Source organism: Centruroides vittatus, unplaced genomic scaffold (assembly GCF_030686945.1).
Source record: "Centruroides vittatus isolate TY-2023 unplaced genomic scaffold, ASM3068694v2 contig_388, whole genome shotgun sequence".
Lineage (NCBI taxonomy): Eukaryota > Metazoa > Arthropoda > Arachnida > Scorpiones > Buthidae > Centruroides > Centruroides vittatus.
In genome coordinates, this window is record NW_027122204.1 from 78129 (window position 1) to 102325 (window position 24197).

The 24197-nt window shown below is 31.0% G+C and overlaps 2 protein-coding genes across 2 annotated transcripts; one reads left to right on the plus strand and one right to left on the minus strand.

Moving 5' to 3' along the window:
• Window positions 1-1939: 1939 nt before the first annotated feature.
• NitFhit (NFT-1 protein) lies at window positions 1940-24197 on the minus strand. The gene is made up of 12 exons (XM_067270848.1): window positions 24149-24197; window positions 23986-24088; window positions 22037-22169; window positions 9866-10021; window positions 7576-7782; window positions 6539-6649; window positions 6256-6357; window positions 6020-6185; window positions 2815-2937; window positions 2572-2717; window positions 2391-2489; window positions 1940-2142 (listed from the first exon to the last, which is right to left on the minus strand). The coding sequence occupies exons 2-12, from the start codon at window positions 24069-24071 to the stop codon at window positions 2047-2049; spliced, it is 1425 nt and encodes a 474-aa protein (XP_067126949.1). The 5' UTR covers window positions 24072-24088; window positions 24149-24197; the 3' UTR covers window positions 1940-2046.
• Window positions 15358-16535, plus strand: LOC136975758 (uncharacterized). The gene has a single exon (XM_067270847.1). It carries the CDS (start codon window positions 15410-15412, stop codon window positions 16184-16186), a length of 777 nt encoding a protein of 258 aa, XP_067126948.1. The 5' UTR covers window positions 15358-15409; the 3' UTR covers window positions 16187-16535.

Sequence of the window (24197 nt, forward strand, 5' to 3'; positions counted from 1 at the left end):
TTATTTGTAGCCAAAACTTTCATTTCGTTGTCGGTGATTGTCAGGGAAAAATTTTCTGCTAGCGAACCCTTTGTTAAGTATTTCGAATATCACCACTGCTTGTATCAAGTAAAAATGTAGATAAATCTATTAATAAAGGTGTTAAATCAATATATAATATATTTACATTTTCTTGCCAATTAATAACGAGAATTATTTTCATTTCTATCCTATATCAAAATGGTTATTTCAAACAGTGATTGTATTTAAGAAATTGGCATATTTGTAAATGATACCTTTTTTTAAAAGTATTCTTAAATTAGTCCCTCTCCAATCTTTTTAACAAAAAGGCATTTGTTTTTTAATGATCTGACATTCTTTGCCAGCAGTCCTTACTGAGCCATATAATTTATACATACATACCGAGAGCTGGCTTATCTATCAATTGTATGAATAGGTAATTTTCTGAATCGGCTCGGATTTAATTATTTCTCACCTCGTGAAAACCGACGTGGTGGAGGAATTCTTATAACTTATTCTCCATCAGTTTTGGGTTATCAAGTTTTTGAATATATTCTAATTCTATTTTAATTGTTAAATTTCTAATTATGCACTTTTTTAATAATTTGTTTATGCTCCGCATCCAAAACGTAATAACATATTTAGAATTCTTTGTAGTTTTCTTATTTCCTCAGAATATGTCCCTAAACGATTCTAAGCAGAAATTTCGGTTTATCCAGTATTTTGTGGACTTCTTGTAAACTTGATCCCGAAGAGGTTTTTTAATAAATTAAATCTACTATGTTTTTCATTTTTTCCAAGCTATTCTTTTCCCCACCCATGGTAATTATTTTGATTTAGCCTTCACATTAAATACTCACTTAAAAACCTACCTTACCAAATGGGTTTTGTTCTGTGATCATACTGCAGTTTGTTTCAAAATTTCCAACTGTGCTGCCAATGTTAATTCCAGATGGTTTGCAAGAGTTCCATTACGGAATCATTTTAATTTTAAGGAAGTTGCTAGCTATACTCCTTCAACTAGACATTTCTTGAAATTGGTTCTCTAACAGATTGAGCAAAGGTTGATTTAGTCACTATTAATAGTTTCATAAAATATATTATATTCTTAAGGTACTGTGAAGTTGGCACATCTTATAAATGGCTCACCCCAAATAAAAAAATTAAGAAATGAAATTTGCAAGCATTGGTCAAAGTGGAAACTTAGCAGCTATGATATAGTATGATGTACAGGGGCAAGCCACTACTAATTTGAGGTGGAAAGCATATATATTAAAAATATGATAAATTAATGATAAATAAATTAGAAAATTGCAGCCCAGCATTGCGATGCTATCACAATAAATAATTACTTGTTTCATATAACATTGTTATCACTGTCATAAAAAAACTTTTTATTCTTAATTTGTGTATTTCAAGCAATCTTTATGGAATTGTGCAATTTCTAAGTTTAAAAATAATCTAAGATAACTCAATAATAATTATAAAAATCTAAATCTTTTATTTATTGAATAATTATCATTATTTCTGAATTCCCCGTCTCACGGTACAACTTTCAACTTAATTTATAAGTTATGCATTAAATTTTAATTTTTAAAAACAATTGCAAAATAAAATTATCCAGCTGTAAAATAAAGTAGTTATTATAACTACTTTATTTTGATGAATTTATCATATTTATGAAAAGGTATTTTTATTATATCCCAGTAGACATTTGTCAAGGTAATTTCTATTGTAAAAATTTCATAAAATTTACAAAATTACTACAAAAATATTTTCAAGCTAAGTTATAATCTTTAATTCATCATTTATGTGTATACTTGACTATATGTCAACATCAAAATGAATTTAAATTGTCATTGTAAAACAAAAAACCTAACATTTTCAAAATGCCTTTAAAAAATATTGATCAATTCAATTAAAATAGTTCTAATATGTATTATCATCTTTTAACATAAGGTTTTAATATAAAAAATACCTTTCAATGAATTATAAGTGCAAAATGTTGGATAAATTGAAAATAAATTACATTGCACTAAATGAAATCTAACTTGTAGTAAAATATTTCCTAAATTCAAGTGCTTCTGATGCCATTTCTTCTTCGTTTCTCCACAAACTATTTTCTTTATCGTGTTCTTGTAACTGCGAAATTAAAGAAATTGCGTGGTGTATGTTATCAAACATGTTACTCCTATTCTACATTATTGAAGAAAAGAGAGCTTTCATCAATAAGTCTAAGAAGTTAATTTTAACTTTTAGAACTGTTTGATAAAAGGCTCCCTCTTTTTTTAAGTAATCAAAAGCCAATTTTTTTATATATAATTATTAAATTATTATTATTAGCATTTCAAATAATAAAAATTATAAAGTTTAAAAATAGATAACCATACCCTTATATAAATTTCATCATTTTTTTGAAAATCTCCAGGATGTCGAGGTAGTATATGTACATGAACATGCTTTATTGTCTGACCAGCATCTGAACCATCCTTATAATAATGAAACATTATTTATTTGTTAATGTAAAATATTGAATCTGGTTACATAAGATTAAATAATAATTTGTTCTACCTGAATAGTGATGGTTGATGAATTAGAGTTGTGTTTTTTCTCTACAACTTTCTGTACTTTTTGCACGCAGGAGAAAAGATCAGCTACTTCCAATGGTGAAAGATCACCAAATCGTTCCACACATCTCCGAGATGCTACTAAAACATCTAATTATTTAATGTTAAGTTTTAATAAAATGTAATAAACATATATCTGTAGTATTACATATATAATAATAATTTTAAAATTAAACAAAAAGGATACGTCCGGGTAAAACTGGTTTTTTATTCACGAAGGCTATTGACAAATCTGTTTTATAAAATAATTGACTTGGAAGCAATTCAATTTGACCAAATTTGTAAACTGATTGTTCATGAAATTTATCATCTGTAATAAAATTTATTTATATGTTGATATATATTAAAAGATAAACTGATTTTATATAAATTAAATTTTTATGCATTAGTATATAGAAAACAATAAGTAAATAATATTTAATTATACATAAGCCCAGGATTATTTTAACTGAGTGATTTATTTTCATTATTGAAAATTAAGGCAATACAATGTTTGAGTCCTTTTTCCTCTAAGTCCTTTTCATTCCGTCCAAGAACCACAAACAGTAGGCAACTTGAAGTAAAACTTCTAAAAATAACAGACAAACACTATCAAAAAACTTCCATACATTAAAAATGATCTCGATGTCAACCCCTTTTAATGTATGGAAGTTTTTTGATAGTGTTTGTCTGTTATTTTTAGAAGTTTTACTTCAAGTCACCTGCTGTTTGTGATTCCTGAACGGAATGAAAAGGACTTAAAGAGGAAAAAGGACTCAAACATTGTTTGTATTGCCTTAATTTTCAATTATATATTATTTAATTGAGTGATTTATTTTCATAAGTTTATTAACTCGTTTGAGACTGCATAATATTCAATATAAGCAACTTACTATAACACCTTGTAAACTTGCATCCCAATTTTTATTAGTTCCAAACGTTCCAAATGTTTTCGTTCATATTCAATGAACTTTCTCAATAAAAAGAAAACAAAACAATTATAGAAGACAAAATTGAACTCTTAGTACAAAAGCAGTAAACGAACAGGCTTTTCGAATTTTTGAAATACGTCATCTATAACCTTGCAACCGGACTTATGCAAAGCATAAGTTTACAGAAAAATTAAAATACCATATAAATACATTGTTTAATAATGCATATTATCTTTCTAGTAATACTGTTTATATTAGGCTAGAGGACCATGCTGCTGACATTTTTGTAGAGGACCGTAAACACTGACACTACGCGGAAGCTTGGCAAATTTGTAAAGCAACCATAAAGGCCTCGCAATCAATTTTCGAGAGTCTACAAAAGTGTCAGCAGCATGGTCCTCTAGCCTAATATAAACAGTATTACTAGAAAAATAATATGCATTATTAAACAATGTATTTATATGGTATTTTAATTTTTCTGTAAACTTATGCTTTGCATAAGTCCGGTTGCAAGGTTATAGATGACGTATTTCAAAAATTCGAAAAGCCTGTTCGTTTACTGCTTTTGTACTAAGAGTTCAATTTTGTCTTCTATAGTTGTTTTGTTTCCTTTTTTTTTTTTGAGAAAGTTTATTGAATATGAACGAAAACGTTTGGAACTAATAAAAATTAGGCTGCAAGTTTACAAGGTGTTATAGTAAGTTGCTTATATTGAATATAAGTTTATTAAAACATACATACTACATAATCAGCAGATTAGACATATTTGCTGGCATCTTTAATGTGCTTCAACAATTTTGTTATTTGTATTATTTTACTAATATATTAAACAGATTTAGAATTTTTTATAGATATTATGAATAAAAACATTAATCAATTTCTAAAATCTCTCTACAAAGCACAGAAGAATGATTAGAGTTACAAAAAAGAAAAATTGGATTTTATCTTCAATAATAAATGAAAGAAACCAGATTCAGGATTTTAACATTCAAATTTATTCAATTTAATTAATGATATCTATCAATATTATTCTGTAACTCTTCCCATCTTCTCATGTATATATTTCAGTGTCCACAAGTCACATTATGAATTTTATTGGTTAGAAATAAAGAATATCAACAACAGACATTTGTAAATAAAATTGGAAAATTTACATGTATAATCGGTGATAGTAAGAAGCTTATTATTTCCAATTTTAGTAGATGATAATTATATTATTTAAGAATTTATGGAAACGTTCTTTCATTATTCAAAATAAAAATATATCCAAATCTTGGTGCTTTTATATATTTTTGTTACATAGTCTGTTTAATTTCATTGTTACATTGGTCTGTTTAATTTCAGTTCATTATTTCTAGCCCTTACTAATATATGAATTACACAATTTCTGCATATATTCTATTTCAATGATAATATTAAAACATAAATTACCAATAATTCATATCACAAAATAGTTTCATATGACTGTCATATAGAATAAGGCTGGATGATCTGCCAAATTATCAGGCTAAGATAATTAGATATGAAGTAATTTGTCATATAGAATAATCAAAATACTAGATGATCAGATGAGCAGGTAAAAGTATCAGTTTGTCATTCTGGGAACCCAGGTTTTCAGCTTGGACTTGACTCCAAGCTATGAACTTTAGGAATTTTTCATGGGCAGTCTATTTCATATATCAAACCTATTCCTTACCACCCAACTTTCCCACTATGAATCTGGCTGAATGCTTAATGGGCTTGAAAAAAGCCTTCTTATTGCTCAGAGTAGAATTTAAAACTAAAAACAAACAAAAAAATATATGTTGCCATTGCCAAACAATATGTAGAATAATGAAAATCTTTGAAATGTTTCCAATTATTTACTATAAAATTATCTATAATACAGTAATATTCTGTTAACAAACTTAATCCTATTCTGACTTATGATCTGCTAAAATCTACAAATTGTCATTCTATGATAGATGATGGATGATAGATTCTATGATAAAAATAGGAAACTCAAATTTTAATAACTGAAAGTAATTTCATACAATTTTAGTTTATAGCATGAAGTTATAACAATTTGTAAACTTTTTCATTTTAAATTTAGTATACAATTATTAAAATGTTAGAAAATAGATTGGAGTTTAAATTATACAAGTTTGAGAGAAATGCATTATCTTAAATTAACTTTTAATAAAATAATTATTTTTTTTCTTTATCTCTTATTTAAATGAACTATAAAATAAAAAATTTCTGATTGCTGATGAATGTATGATGATAAAATATTATAATAAATGAAGTTTCTTTAATATTTAAAATAAATGTTAAACAAAATGTAATCGAAAGTTGTACAAAAAATAATTAAATAATTTGATGATGATTGCTGTATTTATATACACAAAATATAGAATCTGAAATCAATGAATGAAATAGAAGAAACTATGAAAGCAAATATATTCTAATCATCATATTATATGTATACTGTCAATTTTTTACCTTCGTCCTCAATTGTTCGTAATACACCATAAATATCAGGTCTTCTATGCATCCAAACAGGCATTTCTTGTCGAATATTTCTCAAATATCCTAAATCAATTTCAGCAGTAATGACATCAGTTCCTTCTTTGCAACATGCTATGCAACAACCCCAAGGATCAATAATCTAGAATAATAAGTAGCTTTTATTGTTATTTTATCTTTTCATATACTACACTAAATAATAATATACTCACCATAGCATGACCATAAGAAACTCGTTTTGGATTATGACGACCTGTTTGAGCAGCGGCAATTACATAGCATTGTGATTCAATAGCTCTTGCTCGAAGTAAAGGCTAAAATTTTATTTGACTATTAATAGCATATTCATAATAATAAATAAATAAAAATATTTAACTACAAATAAAACTTTGGTATTTAGTTATATAAATAAAGAATTAATGATGCAATTTTACGAAATAACCTAAAAATAATATATTGTTACATTATTTTAGGGTTAGTAATGCTGTTACATACTTCCCAATGTGCCATACCAGTCGTTTGAGTAAATGCTGATGGATAAGTCAAAATTTCAGCTCCAGATTTTGCCAAAGCTAGTGAAAATTCAGGAAATCTTAAATCATAACACTATGTATGTTAGTTAAGGAAAGAGCATAAACACATCTGATAATTATTGAGAAAAATTTAACCAAACTATAAATATCGTATTTTACGGACTATAAGACGCACTTTTTCTTCGAAAAATTGCCTCTAAAATTCAGGTGCATCTTATAGTCCATAGCATCTTATATGTATTTTTTTTTAAAATTGTTTAAAAATTAAGGTGCGTCTTATAGTCTGTAAAATACGGTAATAAAATTCTTGCAATAGAAAAACAATTTAATAATAATCAAAATATTCTACACAGATATCTAACATTAATGATGAATATATGAAATAATATTCACTTAATCATTTAAATTGTTTAAAATAAGAAAGATAAGATTTTGTATTCAAAATTAAATATTTTTACAATAAAATAAAATAATTAACTGATATTAATAATTTATAAATTATATTCAAACATGTATTAAGAATGGTTGATAAGTGCTTCTTGTCCTTAATTACTTATATTATACTTTTGTCAACTTTAGATGTTCTTGTGAACTAGGACTTGTTACATTGAGGGAAAAGAAAAAAACAGTTTCAAATTAAAACATATTTAATGTAATGTAATCCTGTATGCCACTACAATCCAGCATTTTTGGCCAATGCCCCTCCTCAGCAAACATTACAATTTTATATTTTAATATACCCATATATTTCTTCAAAGAATTACCAACACCCATCCCATAGAGCAATTATCCTTACACATCATCTCACAGGGACATTTGTCTCCATGGAATGGTGCATAGGGATTATGTTACATTAAATGTGTTTTAATTTGAAATTGTGTTTTTCTCTTCCCTCAGTGCAACAAGTCCTAGTTCACAATAGCATCCAAGTCGACAAAAGTATAATATATGTATTAAAAATAATCAAATAAATTAACACTGATATTTTTAAAAGGATACAATTCCCATCCCTATCTTTCCTACTGGAGATGAAACAGGTTTTACTATTCTTGATCCTGGAACAGTATAATCGGATTCACACAAGCGCATTCTTCCTGGTAAATCAACATCAAACATGTGAATTTTACGATATACTTCTACAATATTTCCAGAACTATCTAATATAACATGAGCATTCTGAACACGTTTTTGATCAGTCTGTGGCCCCTGAAATTAAATAAATAAATTATAAAATTATTGATTTTTATATCTTTTTCAGTTTTTGTTTATTATTTTCTTTTTATAATTTAAAATTTTGTAATTAACTAGTTCTATTTATAAATCTTTACAAATAACAATAAACACTTGTTCTATGTTAGAGTTAAGTTTTGGAAATAAAGGTCATATCGACATAATATATTTCAAATCATCATAAATAAAATAAATTGTAATGTATTTCTACACATATATAAACATCTCCAAGCCCAACAGTTATATTAAAACTAAACAATTAGTAGTAGTTGTAATATAATCCAATTTAAACCTGCAATTGTTTGGCTTTAATTTAATGTATTTCACTAGGATACATTCTAAATATACAAAGATTAAAATCTTTCATAAAATAATAGAAAAACTCCACACATATTATACATACTATAAAACCTCACTCATGTGGTCACCTTCAGGATATACAATTTCTAGCCACATAAAGTGAGGGGGTCATCTAGATAGAGTTATCAGAAAACTGACATACATATCCTTTTAATATCAAAGTTAATAAAACCATACATTCTACTAATTGTAGTCTTGCTTATTTACCCCATTTAATGTTATTAATCAGTTAATCAGTCACTCTTTTTAGGCTCCATAATATTATCAATTTCTTTTTTAAATATAAATTCAGAAAAGCGCTTACAAAGATTTGGAGAACAGAAATCAACTAGTGCACAAAAAAATTAAGTAAATATGAGGCCCAGATGAAATTTGAAATTTGATGTTAAAATGTTAACGAATATCCAATGGGACAATTAAACTCTCACCTTTCGAAAATAAAAACCAACACAAAACTTAATGAGTGCCCAACAGTCTCACAAAGGCTATAAATAATTCTTTCTGTCAGAAAAGTAAACAAAAGGCTGGAATTACAAGGGAGAGAGAGTTTCAAAGTTTGGAGGAATACTTTGCGATCAGTATTCGCTTGAGCGTTGCTGTCAACATCTCCCATACTCCAAAAAGTTTCAAATTGTCACCTGGAGACAAGGGAAGAGCAATCAGTATTCACTACTTTACATTGCTTCTGTTTGTTCTGTGAGGTGTTTGTTATCCAAACGTGCTTGTTGTCCAAACATAAAAATCTTTTGTGAAAGTGTTCATTGTCCAATTCACTTGCAGTCCGAACTGTTCGTTAACCAATCACCCATTGTATTTTATTTCTAAATTCATTTCAACATTAATTTATTAAAATACTCTTTTTCATCCTTAATGCATACTTTTAAACAATTCAAATTATCTTAGTATGCACTTCTAGAAAGTTCAGGTATTATAGTTCTAGATTACTATAAGTAAGAAACACCTTTTTTTGCAGATCATGACTCTGCAGAATTTATAAAATTATGATTTTTATAAAAGAATGTAACAAAAAGCAATTACTAATATTTTATTCTGGTAAATGTACAGGTATACCTCGAGTTACATCGCTCTCGAGTTACGATTATACATTGTTTGTCAAAAAAGTATATAGAAAAATAAAAATCAAGTTTAAGTCAGCTTATTCAACTTCAAATTCGTCTGCCACAAACATTGAAGTCGTAATATCACTAGAAAAGCATTGAAAGCACATAACATCATATTAAAATATGTACATTTACAGTAAATGTTAATATAATCATCATAAATCCTGGAGAACGAAACATGAAAACATCTGTGTTTCTGTGTTGTTGTCTTATTTAGCAGTCTTTAAGTGCTCATTATTGGCGTTTAGTTACGACATAAGTCGAAACTACACAAGTAAGTTTGACATACGTCGGTTTTTGACTTACGTCGCCTCTCCTGGAACCAATTACAGACGTAAGATGAGGTATACCTGTATTAGTAATTAAAAGTTATTCTGGCAAAAGAGCATTAAAATTTATCTTTCTTTTAAATCAAATAGTGTATAAATTTAATAAAATAACACTCAATAAAATTATTTTATACCACTTCAATTAGATAGAGTTAGATAATATTGTTAATATTTCCATAAATAAAAATGATTAAATTTGAGACTTATTTGACATCTATATAAATCTAATGTTAAGATTTTAAATCATACCGTTTCATGAAAACCACCAAGTGACAACCAAATGGAATTATTTTTTGCCAGTTCTTTATATTTGGATATAATTGGTCCATTTAATGGTTCTGATAATTTTATTGACTGATCTTTACTTTCTCCTACTAGATCAAAGCATTCAGGGAGAAAAACCATCTAAAATAAAAACAATTATTATCTTTCATTTATAATATACTGTCTTCAAATTTTCAAAAACTAAAATTAATCTATCTGTAATTAAGAAATAAGTTACGAAATGAAATCATAAAAATTTATAATTCTATTTACATATAAACTTATATATTTTATTATAACAACATTTATAATTTATTTAAAATAAATTTATTATAGTTTACATGAATAAGCTACAAAAAAGACAAATATGGGCATGCACAGGGCAAGTCTTTATATCCAAGTTTAAGAACTACTGTTTCTCAATTTTATTACAATACTATTTAAATTTCAGCTATATAAATGTAAAATCTACAGTAGATATACATATCTACTGTATATGTATATCTTTCTACTTAACATTCTCCCAAACAGCAACAAAAATTATCTGTTGGATGAAGTAGGTGCCATTCAAGTATATGTTGTACATTTGCAAAAATTTGCCTTTTTTGATCCCTCTTCCTCCTCATCATCAATCAACATAAATCAAAGTAACCCTTCCTCTAATTATGTCATCAAGTCAGAAGTTAAAACCATTTGCAAATACACACACAATATTTCTCTATTTCTGAAACTCCTACAACATCTTATGCCAGGATACTTTCATAAAACATTTTAGAATTTTTGATGAAGGCTTCCTCCATCTATGATTAATATTTTACCAGTTTCTTTCACTTATTAAACTTCACAACTTCTGTAGGATCACTTCCCAACTGATGTTCCTGCATATTAAACATAGCTAAATTTAGATTTGAGAAACCAATTTTATTTAGTAAATGTGGTAAATATTTAAAGATGAATTATAATACACTAGATCAAGTGAATAATAATGAATATTTTAGAAAATTTAGTTTCCAGATCCCTACAATCTTCATTTTTCAGACTAACAGATAAATTCTCAGGTAGATGGCATTGATATAAAATGGCATTTGTTTGTCGAAAACTTGAAACTTCACTTGTTAAAAAAGTGATACTGATGAGGATTGTTAAATCGAAATGCATTTATCACAGTAAAGAGATTGGAAAAAAAGTGAATCAAGTTTTCATTGATTGATTTTCATTTTAATGTCAGTTTTAAAACAATTTTATCTTGGATGAACAGTTGGAAAGAAAACTGAAAACTTAATTATCTTATTCAATAGATAAATTCTTGTTGAAGGAAACATAAGAATATTAAAGATGAAAAATGTATGATTTAAAAGAAATGCTATAATAATATTGCAGTTATTCCCACACAATTTTGTGTTGACCAGAGATAAAAATAAATGCTGGTGCAATCTTATAGACATAAGATTGCACCAGCATGGGAGGAATGAGGTTGAGTCTTAAGACTCAACCTCATTCCTCCCATCGTCAGCATTCATCAGATACAAACAAATCCCCTCCCCATAAACTAACATAATACTTGAATGATTTCTAACCTACCTTTTCTAACAGTAGCCTTCACTTGACAATAATTGGATCATTTTTGGAGCTCTAAATGCCAGAGAAGGAAATTTAATGGACACAAGGAACAATGGCTCAGCTAATGCCATAGCAAACACTAGACTCAACAAAAATATTACCATTAACAAGAATGGTAGTTAATTGATACATCTTGTTACAGAAATTGACCTTTTAATTCTGGATGGTTGTATTAAAGATAACATTCCTGCAGAATCGTCACTTCTTCCAGATGTAAATCAATCATACCACATCTTTTTTCCCATTCCTTGCTGAATATGTGCAGAAATTCTATGTCATTGAATTTACACTGTCATTTGAATCACTTCCTAGTACAACTCAACATGACACTAGTTAAAGAGACATAGCTATCTCTTTCTGAAGCCCACAAGACTAATATTACATCCAACGATTGCCTAAATATTTGGGCTATAATATGGCTATAATCAAATAATTAATACAAATAAATTTGGTACTAGAGGTAAGCATTAGGCACCACCTCTTATCTAAATTAATAATTAAAATTTTAATAATTTAATAAATAATTTAGAACCTTCTGGAAGAAAATCGAAATTTATATCGAAATTTAAATACTTCTGGAAGCAAAGGCTGGCTTGGGTCCGGGTTGTGCAATTGGTAGCACACCGCATGGCAAGCAGAGGCCAGATGGGGTACAGATGGGGTTTATGCCCCACCCCAGGTCAGTTATTTTCTTCCAGAAGGTTCTAAATTATTTATTAAATTATTAAAATTATAATTATTAATTTAGATAAGAGATGGTGCCTAATGCTAACCTCTAGTACAAAATTTATTTGTATTAATTGATTATAGCCATATTATAGCCTGAATATTTAGGCAATCATTGGATTATTACATTAACTCATCAAGCTTTGAAATGTGTATTATATTACATCCCATGTACTTAAGCAATAGCTGTAACTGTAACAAGTTCACCAATGAAACAAAAAATGTTAATTGAGACATTTGACTTATCCTATCCATTCCGACCAACTAGCCCATGATTATCAACAACAATATCATTACCTAAATCCTTTCACTGTTATCAATTTAATAAATCTTGAATTTGACAAATCAATGTCACTTTGCAAAACAGATGGCAACTCAACTTTTTGGAGCATAAGTATCTTAATCAATCTAAAGAATTATATCAACTCCAAATGTATATACTAGTGTCAAAAAACAACAATAATTCTCTAGTAAATAATTGGTTTATGTTTAAAGTAAAATAGTTGTGCATTTAAAAAAGTAAAAGTTAGAAAAACTTTAAAACTCTTAACCCTTTCCATGCGGTTATACGCCTTTAGGCGTATGTCACGTGACTTGCCGTTAATTCGTGATGCGGCATACGCCTTTAGGCGTAATTAATCAAAAAATTCGATTATTTTGCGTTATATTCGATTTTCCAGCGATCTTAGCTTTGATTCGCTCTTCTGTAGGTCGATTGACTTTGTTTAAGCCAAAAAGTGTTTTCTGATCACCTCTGGGCCATAAATATTTTGGTAAAATGGACTCCCTATTATTCTACAGCAAATCTTCCCAGTTAACTACACAGTTGACTTAAAACAATCAAAGGGAAACTCCTTCTACAGTTTTATTGGGTATCTTCTGTCTTTGTTGACATTACTTTAACTAATCACAGACTTGTGAAAGAAAAATTTGCCGCGAAAAGTCCCGTCTTCAACCTTCCAAGTAAAATGTAAACAATCGCAATAAATCCGCTTTTTAAATCGTTTTTTAGCATCAATTAACTAATTTAATGTACTTAGACATTAAATTAGCTAATTCTACAGTATTTCGGCTAGTAAATACGTTTTCAAAACTATCTAGCAATAAATATTCCCAGGAAACTCCACCAGCCAATAGTAAATCTATGGAAGATCTTCTTGCTGTTAATTGGCTTTAAAAATTTTGTTTCTACGCCTATTACGCTCTAATTGGTAATTTTGTATTATGACTGAATCAACTTCAACGAATGAGAGTTTTTTTTTAAACCATTTGGTCGGGATTTTCCCGCGAAGAACCAATCCACGTGATTAAAGTCAGAATGTAAACAAACGTTAAAAGATAGCTATGTTCATCGTTTTAGAGCCGTAATTCTACTAGTTTTCATGTTATTTGACTTTACTTAGACAAGAAGATTTCTTATCAAAAGCTTCTATCTGAAAAATTTACCGAAAAACTCATTACTTCCGGATATTGCGTAATTGCAGGAAAACTTAACTAATCGCTTATTTTAGTGTATTATTGTATAAAGCCTTGAAAAAATATAAAAAAGTGTCGAATATTCACTATTTTAAGCAGAAATATATGATTATAAACTTTAACGTGTTGCTTTACGATAACAATCGACCCTCTCCCTGCCAAGTAATTAGAGACATAGTGTAAATAACGGCAATAACTTCTCCCCCGCTCTAGCTAGAGAGCTGCGGTTTCTTTTATTTAAAAGAAGACAGATGTATCTAACTAACAAATGTACAAAATTTAGCGATTTTCTGTAAATTAATTATTTTTTTCTTTTGTTCGTAAGCTTCAAATTTTAATATTATTTTAAATTTCTATTAAACTAAAAATTAAACAATCGTAAACTGTGATATGTTCTTAATCAAACACAAAAAACAGATTAAACATAGCGCGATTTTGAAGCGAAATATCGCGATTTAAAAATTATCCAAAAACTGCAAAAAATGCGCCGCATGACAAATTCCACTCAATTATTTGCTGTAGATCGCCAGCATGGAAAGGGTTAAAAAAAAAACAATCATTAGAAATAATTGTTTCTTAATTTTGAAGATAAAGATTGAGAAAAGATAATTTCTTGTGATTGGATTTTTGTGAGAACTTTTAAAGTTTTTTTTTAACTTTTACATTTTTGAATATATAACCATTTTACCTTAAACAAATATACCAATTCCATTGTTTTAATTTTTTACAAATATTTGGTTTATATGTGTTAATGAAAATATGCCTCAATTTAGTTATGTTGTCAAATAGCAATGATCAACCAACTATCTTTCCTACCAGCAGCTAGAAAAATTCTCTCTTCTCTAAAAAAAATAAAGCTATTTCTGGATACAATTCAATTCTGAACAGGCTACTAAAAGACCTTCCCAACTGGCTACTTGAAGCAATTAAACACATTCTAAATGATTCCAAAGTGACCTATTATCACCACTTCTCATTAACCAAAGTGAGATTGATTTAAATACAGTAAAAATGAAGAAAAAAGAAAAAAACAAATTTAAAAGAATGATTTGAACATATTTATATAAAAAAAACAAAATAATAGAATAAATAATAATTTAGGAAGAGAAATCCACCAATCATGCATCATCTATAGTAACATGTAAAAAGGACCTTAAAAAAAAAAGAGATAAATCTAATAAGATAAACTAAAGGAGCTGGATAAGTGAGTAATAGCCAATTTTAAATCCTTTTTAGAGAACTTTAAATTTTAAACAAATTTTTTAAACTTTTTTATACAGGCAAGTTTTCTTCAGAGTTGAACCTATTATGTTTAAGAATAGATTATAGTGTGGGGAACGTCACTCTCCACATCTTAACAGTCGTAACGAACCCCAGGTGGTAAGAGTTATTACTTCCTGGAACGGGACCGGACTCACCCTGTGGGACCTTTTGGTCAGCCAGTTGCCTTTTGTTAGCCACATCGTCGAGTCATGTAACTGTTTACGCGAGCAGAAAATAAAACGTAGTTTTGTTACTGTTCGTCTCATTCGTTTTTAATGCGCGCGGAGTTGACGAGAAGCAAAATTTAATAGCAGTAAAAACACTACATTGGTGACCCGAACCCGACTAATAACGTAATTCAACTAAGAAAACTACCGAATCCACCCATTGGAACCTTCATCAGGTACGTCGTTCTTCCTTGTTCACGACTTCAATCGTCAGATCATGGCCGAGATTGGAGCAGTAAAAATCCCTCCGTACAACTTTTCCGACCCAGCCTTATGGTTCCACATGTGCGAAAGCACATTTGCTCTAGGATCTCCAAAGCCGATCACGGAAAGTGCCACAAAGTTCAACTACGTAGTGGCTCATTTACCACCGGAAGTCGCATCAACGGTTAGAGACATTATTATTTCTCCGGACCGTACAGACCCGTACGGTCACATAAAGGTGGAACTTATTAAACGATCCGGCGAATCGTCTCAACAAGAGTTACGAAAACTATTGGCCGGAGAACAGCTAGGAGACCGCAAACCTTCCGAACTACTACGTGTTCTAAAGCGTCGGGCGGAAAATTTTCAAATCCCGGACGCAGTTATACTAGAGTTATTCATACAACATCTTCCGACTTCCGTCCAATCTATCCTAGCCGCCATTACCCCACTCGACGTAGACAAAGCAGCGGAAGTAGCGGACCGCGTGGTGGAAGTAACCCCTGCAACGATAGCTTCAGTGTCGCAACCTGAGAAGCCCGATACCTTAACCAACAAAATACTAGTCGAAATAGATAAACTTAACAAGCGAATCGATAAACTAACGCAGGCACGTCGGGATCGCAGCGACCATTTTTCTCGACGCTCCCGCAGTAGTTCAGGACATCGCAACAATTCCACTCACCGCAGTATCAACAACTACTGCTGGTACCACAACCGTTTTGGCGCAAAGGCACAAAAATGTACTCCGCCGTGTAGTTTTCCAACAAACGAGAGCGGCGAAGCGTAGAGGCGACATGCACTTTGCCGGAGCAATCTCGTCGCCTGTTCATCCTAGACAAGAGAACGAACGTAAACTTTCTCGTCGACACAGGTTCCGACGTATCAATATTTCCAGCCTCCTCGTCACAAAAGAAGCGCGCATCTCAAATGACCTTGATGGCAGCAAACACAACTGCAATTCATGTCTACGACCAACGAACACTCACTCTCGATTTTGGGTTAAAGAAAATTTTTCGTTGGAAATTCCTTATTGGCAACGTGTCAACAGCAATAATAGGCGCAGATTTCTTGTATCACTTCCATTTGGTACCGAATCTTAGACGAAAATGTCTCACAGACGTTCAGACAAAGGTAAACTCTCCAGGCAAATTATTAGAAACCTCCATCCACTCTATCAAGATAACGACCAACGACTCCATATATCATAAGATATTGGAAGAATTTCCTGAGATCACCAGACCTCCACGTCCTAACCAACCCGTAAAACACAACGTTGTACATCACATAGAAACTGTTGGTCAGTCCGTAACTGCGAAACCACGTCGCCTAGCACCCGATAGGCTTAAAATCGCTAAGGCTGAATTCGATAAGATGATAGCTCTCGGCCATATGCGAACATCAAAAAGCAATTACGCATCACCACTCCACATGGTCACCAAGAAAAACAGTTCAGATTGGCGACCCGTGGGAGATTATCGTGCTCTAAACGCGCAAACCATAAAGGACAGATACAGCGTTCCAAACATCGCAGATTTCACATCGGAACTGCACGGAACACAAATCTTCTCTCACATAGACTTAATCAAGGCCTATCATCAAATACCCATCTACCCACCGCACGTGCACAAAACAGCTATAACGACACCGTTTGGTCTCTTCGAGAGTACCAGGATGCAATTCGGATTGTGCAACGCATCCGCAACATTTCAACGGTTCATCGACGAAGTAACCAGAGGACTCCCCTTTGCATATGCTTTCGTCGATGACATATTAATAGCGTCACGCTCCCAGGAAGAACACATCTCGCATCTTCGCGACTTATTCCAACGCCTCCAAGAATATGGGTTAACCATAAATCCGTCGAAATGCACCTTCGGCGTACCATTAATCGAATTTCTCGGATTCAAGGTCTCGGGAAAGGGTCTGGAACCACTCCCTGATAGAGTCAGAGCCATCCGAGAATTTCCCAAACCTTCGTCTCTCACTCAACTTAGACGATTCTTAGGCGTAATAAATTTCTACAGGAGATGCATCCCTCGAGCGGCGCACACCCTCGCCCCGCTAGTGCAGCTACTAGAAGGAAAAAAGAACGGGAAACGTACGTCACTCACTCGGAAAGCAGAATCACGATCTCTGCAATGGTCAGAAGCGGCAGAACAATCCTTCGTATCAGCTAAGGAAGCACTGTCCAAAGCCACACTTCTCCACCATCCACTACCCGGAGCTAAACTATGCATATGGGTAGATGCGTCAGACGTAGCGGTTGGAGGAGCACTGATGCAATACAACAGGAAATGGGAACCCATCGCCTTTATCTCAGCGAAACTGGCACCAAATCAACGCAACTGGTCAGCTTACGACAGAGAACTATTGGCAATATACACATCAATAAAACGATTTCGCCACATGCTAGAAGGCCGTGAATTCACGATCTACACGGATCAAAAACCGCTCATATATGCCTTCAAACAAAAACCAGATAAATGTTCACCACGACAAATGCGGCATCTCGATTTTATATCCCAATTCTCTACGGATATACGTCATATTCCGGGCACAGCTAACACGATAGCAGACGCGCTCTCCCGCATCGAGATAGATTCGATCACCTCTGCTTCTCCTGTAGACTTCCGAGAGCTAGCCACAACGCAAGCTACAGATTCGGAACTTCATCAATTGTTAAAGGATCCTATGTCGCTCAAATTAGAGCCGAAATCCTTTCCACCTAACGAAATCGACCTATACTGTGACACATCATCCGGAACACCTCGCCCCTTCGTGCCGCATAATCTCCGACGAACCATTTTCGACCATCTACATGGACTTTCTCATCCAGGACTGGGGGGATACTCTGTGGGGAACGTCACTCTCCACATCTTAACAGTCGTAACGAACCCCAGGTGGTAAGAGTTATTACTTCCTGGAACGGGACCGGACTCACCCTGTGGGACCTTTTGGTCAGCCAGTTGCCTTTTGTTAGCCACATCGTCGAGTCATGTAACTGTTACGCGAGCAGAAAATAAACGTAGTTTTGTTACTGTTCGTCTCATTCGTTTTAATCGCGCGGCAAGTGACGAGAAGCAAAATTAATAGCAGTAAAAACACTACAATAGGGATGCTTTATGTTTATACTTTTGTGTTAATGATAGACAATAAGGAATCTGTAAGTTATTTTATGTCTTAAATACAATTGTCGGGTATAATCTTGTTATAAATTTTTTGAAATAAGTTTATTTAAAAATTTTTGTTATAGAATTGTATTGTAAACCTGTTGAAGAGGGACCTTCAGGTTCAAAACACAAATATGGAGTGTACAGATGAAAAATGAAGATATTTTTGTTTTTCTGAATAATATCTCCTCTATTTGCTAAAATGGAAACAATACCAGTGTAATAAGTTCTATTAACATTCAAAGTCCAACATAGACACTGATGTAATAAAAAATTTAATAAAGTAAGAACACAGAGGCAAACAAATTAATAAATGAACTTCTCTCATTCATTGCGATATTCTCACATACATCTTCAATAATTGGCTAATTTCTTCAAGATAACTTCAATCTATCAAAAAGTTAAATCAGTTAAATGTTGCTGTCTTGTCCATCTGGTACATGTTGACATTTCATTGCTATGGTAACTGCTAGTGGAAATGAATGAACCAGATTGGACTGTTCTAGAATGAATCTACTTTTATGTGGATGACCTTATTCTAGTGACTCCTAGTGCTCCATCCACAGTGAAATCACAAAGAAAATTATCTCAGTTGTCAATCTGAATCATATCTAAAAGATCTAAACCTGCATATTAATATGTTCAGTGCTGAAGATGCTGCAGAGCATCCTACTGCTTCAACCAATATGCTGAGGATGCTCATATGTGTCCTCAAGTTTTGCTTGTATTATTATTGCTGCTCAGAGGAATTTTATCCTTTATTTATAAGAAAGCTTATTTTTATTGTTTTTATTTACACACTTCAAAGAATATATTTCATCCATTGGTTTAGTAATCAGTACAATAGTTTTTTATTGGTACAAAAATTTGTTACAAAGTATGATTATAAAAATTGTATTTTTGTTTAAAGTTTTATAAAGGTATTAATTTTTGTGTTTCTTTACTGAAATTAATTTTTATTTACAAATTTAACACATATATAAATATATATATATGTTACAGTCAAAACCCGTTTTTAGTTAGAACGCGTTTTAACTAGTTGAAACTAGTTTATACTGGATGTCTTTGTTAAAACCCGTTTTGTCTAGTTAAAACTAGTTTTAACTCAAATTCATTTTTGACTAGCAGTAAATTCTAGTTTTAACTAGACAAAACGAGTTTTACAAAGACATCAGTTTCAACTAGTTAAAATGCATCCTAACTAAAAACTGGTTTTGACTGCAACATATAGAGTGATTCGAGGTAAGATGATAAGCAGGGGAAGATGCCTACTTTTTGATATTTTCAAATGGTGACGTCAGATATCGTCATGTGTTTGTATGATGAATCGTTGGGCCAATATTGAGTGCGGAAAGCTGTAGTTGGCTACTGTTACCTCATTTTCTACATCTGAGAAGAATAAAAGCAAGATAATAACAAAGTTTTTGTTGTGAAATGTTTCTAGAATCATTTTAAAACTAAAAGTTAAAATAGAATTTATTAAAAATTGCAGAATTAATGTGTGATGTAGTTAAGGTTCTAAAGTTTCCATTGTGAGCTACTGCCAATCCCAATCAGACATGCTAGAACACGTGACAACGCTAGGCATCTTACCCTGACAAATGGAAAAGATGCCACATTTTTCTTGGGGTAACATGCCTATTTTTTGTTAATTGAATTCCAATATGCCTATTTTTAATAAATTTTTGTTTTCTCGTTTTATTGCAGGATATGCATAGAAATTATATAAGGACTTCTCAAAAAGGTTTTTGGACTGAAAAAGGCTTTCAGCTAGCTATAGAGCATGTTAGATGGGCAGAAACTTAACAGTACTTATACTGTGCTGTTATACTTACTATGAAGTACTTTGTACTACATATGCAATAAATTAAATTTGGTTAAGATATTCAAAAATTAATTTTATGCAATTATATTTGTTATCTTACCCTAATGGCATTTGGCATCTCACCCAGATACTTAGGGTAAGATGCCTAAAACGCCAGACAGTAAAAAAGTCGTCATTGCAAACACAATATACAATTATTTTTCATATACTCCAAACTTTTATTTGAAAAACATGCTCAAGAATATGATATTTTCGTTAGAGGCCTCCAAAACCCAAATTACTGTTATAATTTCCTTCATAAGCAAAATGTTAGGCATCCTCCCCCGAATCACTATACATAACTTTATTTATTTCCCCCAAACATATTTATGTAGCTAAACTTAGTTTTAACTAACGTTAAAAGTTAAAACTAGTTTTATCTAAAATCAAAATATGTACAGCAGTAAATTAATTAGACAAAACGGGTTTTAACAAAGACATCCAGTATAAACTAGTTTCAACTAGTTAAAATGCGTTCTAACTAAAAACGGGTTTTGACTGTAACATATACATAATATATTATAATATATATACAAAATATATATATTTTTAAATTTATTGGAATAATGTCCTTTTTTATTTTTTGGTATTTTTGTAAGGAAATTGGTCTTTAAACTGGCAATGAAGGATCAAGCTAAAGAAATTCTTTATACAACAGCAAGTAATAATGTTTTCATCTCTCTCAATCATTTCCAAGTACTTCTGACTGATTTTAAATCAGAAAATAACCATACCAAATTTCATATCTGCTGCACCTGCAATAAAACTAGGCTACTCTGAGCAAAACATAATTTAGATATCTTCAATATCAAAACAACAGATACCACCATCTTCAACATCCTCATCTCATCAGATATGACCAAGATTTACAGATTATAAGGTATTTCAAAGATTACTATTTCAAATTAGAAAGATAACAACAGATCGACATAGCTAAAAATCACCCTTCTCTATTCTTGATATAACTTGTATTACATAACACCTTGGCTATAGGCTGCCCTCATGTATAAGCTGTAAAAATGAAAGATATAAAGGAATGTTGACTTTTTCATTGGTTTTTATTCTGGAATTGTACCCTAAAACCATGATCTATAGTCAAGGTTTTAGGGTACAATTCCAGAATAAAAACCAATAATAAATAAATGGAACAGCATCAGGAATAACATTATTTATGTAAATCTCACTGCAATGTACTAAAAATGTGCCATTTTATTGATCATTTTTGGTAATTTTCATGAACACTTTAAAGTTATTATTACCAATATATCATAGAAACAAAATGTGATCAGAATATGCATACTTAATTTTATCTCATATCAGTTTAACTTTTAAAACAAAAATGTGATAATTATTTTAGATATTTTCAACAAGCACTTGGCTACTTTTGAAGTACTTTTGGTAAAAATTTATTGAAAATATCTGGAACTCTCTATCCTTCACATATGTAGTTGGTTTATTACAAAGATATTGTTTTTGTTTCATTATGATACTTAGATATACTTTTATATATTTATACTTATACTTTTATATATTTAAAAGATTTTAGAGATATTTCTTAATAGATACACTTTATGTAAAGTAGAATTAAATAAAAGTTTACAACCTCAGCTCCTCTTTTCTTTGCTTTTTCAATTAAAGATTTACATATTTCAAAATTTTCTTCTTTATTTGACTTGCATGTCAATTGACATACAGCAATCAATGCTCTATCATTCATGTTTTTTTCAACACTGTATCTGAAATAAATAATTTTAACACATTACAAAATATACACATATAAACAAATAATAAACCAAAAGATGTGTAAATGTACACAAATGTCATTGGAAAGAGTATTGTGACAATGTATGCACATATGCCCATTCTTTAAATAACAATACTAACTTATCTATTTTTGATCTTTTAATGATTTTATATTTTAAAAAGATTTTCTTACATATTTAACATTATAAGATCTTTCAGATTTTGTTTTTCCCACAATATTTAGATGTTATAAAACTTTCAAATTACAGTAGACTCTTTCTAATCCAGCCATTCCTTATATGGAAGGTGCCAGATTTGTGAGTGCTGGATTACTGAGAATATATAGACCTAAAGCCTACACATTCTCATAGACCTTCTGTACTATTTTTGGAGATAGGTGGTATAATAATACAGCATGCTAACATGCAATACTGTACACAAAAATGAAATCCAAGAAAACAGGAACACAGGACGTGCGACATGACTAACGTTTTCATTGAAACAGAAGTGCATAGGCTATTACACTGAAGGGTATGACAGATAATTGAGAAGCATGATTATTGGAGTTGGATTAGCAAGAATCTACTGTATGTCAATTTTAATATTATACAATGCTATTTTCATAAAACATTAATGATGTAAAAGCATTCACCCAATGAGAAATTAGGCATGCAAACGTTTTATCATCAAAATAATAAATACTGAATTAGAAGTTTTCTTGAAAAACATTAAAAATAATATAAATTTTAAGCAGTTTGTTATTATAAAAATTAAATATAAGCATGGGCATCAAAAAGGAAAGATGAAGATTTTTTCCATCACCCAGAGAAAACTTACAGTCTATTCCTACCCTCACAAATTAATATTATCTTGACTAACAGAAAATGAAATCTGGTTTTCATTAATAAAAAAACATTTGATATATTTCATTTGTTCAAAAGATGAAAAAAAAAATAAAAGCAACCTGCCGAGAAATAAAAGTGGCCCATTCTATCCCGGCCCTATACAAGTTTTCAACAGCCATGATTATAAGGGCCCACTGATGGCTGAGTAGATAAAACCACCAAACACCGGTAGCCGAGGGTGGATTCATCCCCATTATTGAGTTGGACACGTGGAGTTTTTTCCAGGTTTTCTTTACATTAGTAACACCTAAATAGGGGCTAGTTTCCCATAAAAGACCTCCAGGAAGGTCTTTTATAAGGCAATGCAACATACGAACAATCTGCCGAGGATCAGTCACGTTGCATTGCATATACCAATAAAAAGCTAAATATAAGACCGTAAATTAAATCAATAACTAATTAATTATTGAATGTATGAAGTAGCAAGTATTCATTTATGTCAGAAATTTATCTATTCATCCCATTTCTCTTCAAGCTTTCTTCCAAGCATCTATATCGACAATTGAAAGTTACTAAAGCAGCTCGACAGCTTTTATCGGTCTCCAATTCTCATAATATAAAATTAAAAAATTTTTCTTCCCATAATGTCTTGGAGCAAATTATTACACGTTAAAATCTGGACCTCAAACAGGTTAATATGATGTAGTCAGACCGTATCTACTGTAATTCTCTAACAGAGACATTTAGAATAAATCTCGTGCATAGGGCAGTGGCATGTTATCCTACGGCCAAAAAGGGGCAATTACCCTGGGGCCCTCACCAATAGGGGGCTAAAGCTAATGTTTTATAAGAAAATATTTCTGTGAAGAATAATGTCTAAAGTCAACATGGGCCCTACGAAGCTATAACGCGTCACTGGGACATTGTGGCCATTGTGCAGATAAAAAGATTAAAATATAATTACCTTCGACAAAGTCTTGCATCTACTCGTATTAATCTACGATACGATTCAAGACGTGCGAAATAACGAAACTTAATGACAAAATTCATTCAGCCTCAATATTTACCTGAAACATTAAATATATCACTTTAAAAATTAATAAATGTAATTAATTTTAGAGCCATGCCTTATATTTGGCAATGAATAAACAGTTGAATCTAATAATTGATGCTATA